A 3,814-nucleotide genomic window follows, 5' to 3' on the forward strand; every position below is an offset into this window, starting at 1 on the left:
ATAAATAACCCAATTAAAAATGGGCAAAGGAGCTGAATAGACATTTTTCAAAGGAAGACATGGAAATGGCCAATAGATACATGAAAAAATGTTCAACATCAGTAGTCATCAGAGAAGTGCAAATTAAAACTACATTGAGATGCCATCTCTTCCCAGTTAGACTGGCTGTAGTCAAAAAGACAGTGAGTTACAAATGCTGGCAAGGGGGAGAGAAGGGAATACTCCTACACTGTTGGAAGGACTGTAAATTAGTACAACCACGATGGAAAACAATATGGAAGTTTCTCAGACAACTACAGAGAGATCTTCCATACGATCCAGCAATCCCACTTCTGAGTATATACCCAGAAGAATGGAAATCATTACGTCGAAGTGATACCTGCACTCCCATGTTCATCGCAGCTCTGTTTACAATAGCCAAGACATGGAACCAACCTAAATGTCCATCGATGGATGATTTGATAAGGAAACTGTGGTATATATACACTATGGAATACTACTCTGCCATAAAAAGAATAATATTCTCCCATTTGTAACAACATGGATGAACCTAGAGAAACTTATGTTGAGTGAAATAAGCAAAACACAGAAGGATAAATACCACATGTACTCACTCACATGTGGGAGCTAAGAGAGAAAGAAGGAAGAAAAGAAAGACCATAGCAGTGTGTTGGACTTGCAGAGAGAGAGACCATTTCTTGATCTACAAAGTGGATTTAGGGGGAAAGGAAGAGGGGGAAGGAGGTTGGGGATGGTTGGGTGGAGGACACAGGGTTCAATGCAGTTTGTGGTAATGGGTATGCTGCCAGTGTGAATCTGGCCCTCACATCAAGGGCACAAGGGGAGGGGTGACAATCAGCTTTGTATTTCATGAATACTCATAACCAATAAAAAAAATAAATAATAAAAAATGGGTACTCATAAATAATGCATGTATATATAAACCTAAGCCTTATGATAATAATTAAAGCTTGGCAATCACCAAAAAAAAAAAAAAAACTTTGCTATTTCCCTCCTCAAAAGATCCTACTTGTATCCTAACTCTAACTTAATTTTAGTGCATGTTACAATCTATCAGAAGATAATGCCTTATCTTAGCCTTGGCTATCACTGAGAAAATGGATCCCTTCAGGAATGAGGAGGTTATTGTTGGTTATGGGAAATTTTCCTGGAAAGCTCCCAGCCATCACTCAATTTACCCTCTTGTCTCCAAATTAATCTCAGGAGATATATGACAAGCTAGCTGCTTCAAGATGTACAGTAGAGTAAATTAAATTAAAATAGTAATCCTAGCTTAGATCTTGGTTCCCTACAATTTTTTTTTTTTAATAAAATATGGCAGGTACCACAAATTTGCTTTTGTACAGTAGAGTAAATTAAATTAAAATAGTAATCCTAGCTTAGATCTTGGTTCCCTACAATATTTTTTTTAATAAAATATGGCAGGTACCACAAATTTGCTTTCTCAGGCACCACTTGCCACCTCCTTCCTTCCATTCTGCAGTAAGATTTTGCCACACTGCCCCACAAGTCCCCACCCACTTAAAAACCCTATCCCCACTCCCATAGAACTTCTGCTCCATCCTTGCATGCTCCCTGGCCCTCAAAAATCCTCCCATAACATCTGCCTTCCTTTGATTAGTCCCCACAAACTTTGCCAAGAAGCTCCTGTTTCTTCCTTTGTCTCTCCCCAACCCTCAGCCCACAAATCCTTTTTTCCTTTAACACAAAAGTAAAAGAAGAAGATAAAATAGCAGTTTTTGATCTCTGAATAGAATGCACTTTATTAAACAGAAACTGTGTTCACAAGGCTGAGCCCAGTCCTCACGTACAGAAGGAGGGTACTGGGGACACACGGAGGTACTGGCAAACTGGAAAGAGGACTCAGTGGTACTTGTGGGCCAGAGCATTGGCAACACCAGCCACCAGCTTCTGCCAGGCAGCCTGCATGTCAGGGGTGAATTCCTTGCCAAAATGCATAGCCAGAATAATCACCAGAACGTTACCCAGGAGCTGTTAGGTGAAAGACAAAATGACAAATAGACATGTTGAGTTGAAGTTTCCAAAAAACAATTCACAGGAAATAAAAAAGACTTTATACCTACACTCCCTGATAACTCTGACCTCAAAATGCTGCAAGGGTTGTGTCTATCCAATAAACACAGATAAACTTTGGTTTAATTCCCTTTTAACAAGCCCTGTATTCAATATTCCACCTACGTATATCCTCACCCTCTCCCCCATTTCACCATTTTTATTTGCCTCCCTCATTCCCTTTCCAATTTACTGATTGTCTAATTTATGTAAAAATACAATTTCAGTGCTGTGAGTGTTCTCAGTGGGAGTTTGAAGTCTCCCACCAAATGCAGGAACAAGCCCTCACTTGGTCACAATACTCCCAGGGAATTTAATATATCTTAGAGAATGTGTCATACTTTTCTCTGACCAAGTGTTTTTAAAAGTTCTCCCAAAATATTTTCCTAAACTTCAGTTATCAGGACCCACATAAAATAAGGCATTTCTTCTTCGCTGAGACTGGACTTCTTCTACCAAAAGCCAAATTTAATTTCTCCTTGCACAGTCTGCTGTTCTATATTATTCTCCAGGATAAACATGTCCAATTCTAACAAAATTTTCTTAAAAGTTTTAAGAAAATCCAGGCTGCTAGTAGCCCTTTATTGTCACTAGTTCTGAATCAGATTGGTCTTGGTTATGTCCATCAGAGGTCTGCACTTCTAATAACAAGTTGAGCCCATGATTTCTGAGATCTTTGTTGACCTTTCTAATTATAGTCAGCTTCCATTATTGACTCAAAGTAAAAAAACAAAAAAAACATATGAGCATCTCCTGAACTGACCTTGAAGTTCTCAGGATCCACGTGCAGCCTGTCACAGTGCAGCTCACTCAGCTTAGCAAAGGCGCCCTTGAGGTTGTCCATATTCTTAATAGCATCTCCAAAGGAAGTCAGCACCTTCTTGCCATGGGCCTTGACTTTGGGGTTGCCCATGATGGCAGAGGCAGAAGACAGGTTGCCAAAGTTGTCAAAGAACCTCTGGGTCCAGGGGTAGACAACCAGGAGCCTATGAGATGGCACCAGAGCAGGGTGAAAATTAAAAACACTCAAAAATCTTCAGGACTTTCCTGGTCAATTTACCAAAGCCATAACCACCCTTCTCTCCCACACATTGGGAACGATGCTTACCTGCCCAAGGCTTCGCCTCCAGCTTCCTCCACAATCACCTTGCCCCATAGGCTAGTGACAGAGGCCTTCTCCTCAGCATTGAAATGCACCATGGTGTCAGGTGTTGGAGCTGCTGGTGATCACAGCTGTGTCAGAAGCAGGTATGTGCTGCTGCTGGAAGGTGTGGCCTTTTATTCTTCACTGCTGAAGTTTAGGCCCCTTGTTCTCCATGGTGCTTTGAAGTCATTGGTTGGGGCTGAACTGTGTCCCTCTGGGGTGGAGCCAGGTCAAGAGATGGTCAGCAGTGAAGGATGTACACTTAGTTTATGATAATGTGTGTTGAATTCTGAGACATTCTTCTTTTGTTGGCTCCTCCTTCATCTACAACACAATTTTTCATTCATTTCCCCTTTTCACCATCTTCTTTCCCATGTCATCTTCCAAGATGATATCTATTTCTCCCATTTCTCTTTTCCAAGAAAGACCTATATGGATGAGCTAAGCCCAAGATAGGATACAAGTTCCAGTCAAAACAGGTTTAATAGTTGGGCTAAAGATGGTGACAGTGACAAGGACAGGGTCAAGAAGAAAAGTTAAAGCAGTTGACACAGAATCTCATCCAGTTCTAGCTCT

General features: G+C 40.9%; 1 protein-coding gene across 1 annotated transcript; it reads right to left on the bottom strand.

Moving 5' to 3' along the window:
- Positions 1–1,762: 1,762 nt before the first annotated feature.
- LOC103589361 (hemoglobin subunit epsilon) lies at positions 1,763–3,549 on the bottom strand. The gene is made up of 3 exons (XM_008571316.1): positions 3,203–3,549; positions 2,858–3,080; positions 1,763–2,013 (listed from the first exon to the last, which is right to left on the bottom strand). The coding sequence occupies exons 1-3, from the start codon at positions 3,292–3,294 to the stop codon at positions 1,885–1,887; spliced, it is 444 nt and encodes a 147-aa protein (XP_008569538.1). The 5' UTR covers positions 3,295–3,549; the 3' UTR covers positions 1,763–1,884.
- Positions 3,550–3,814: the final 265 nt, after the last annotated feature.

The sequence above is a fragment of the Galeopterus variegatus genome, unplaced genomic scaffold (assembly GCF_000696425.1).
Source record: "Galeopterus variegatus unplaced genomic scaffold, G_variegatus-3.0.2 Scaffold679, whole genome shotgun sequence".
In the NCBI taxonomy this organism is placed as follows: Eukaryota; Metazoa; Chordata; class Mammalia; order Dermoptera; family Cynocephalidae; genus Galeopterus; species Galeopterus variegatus.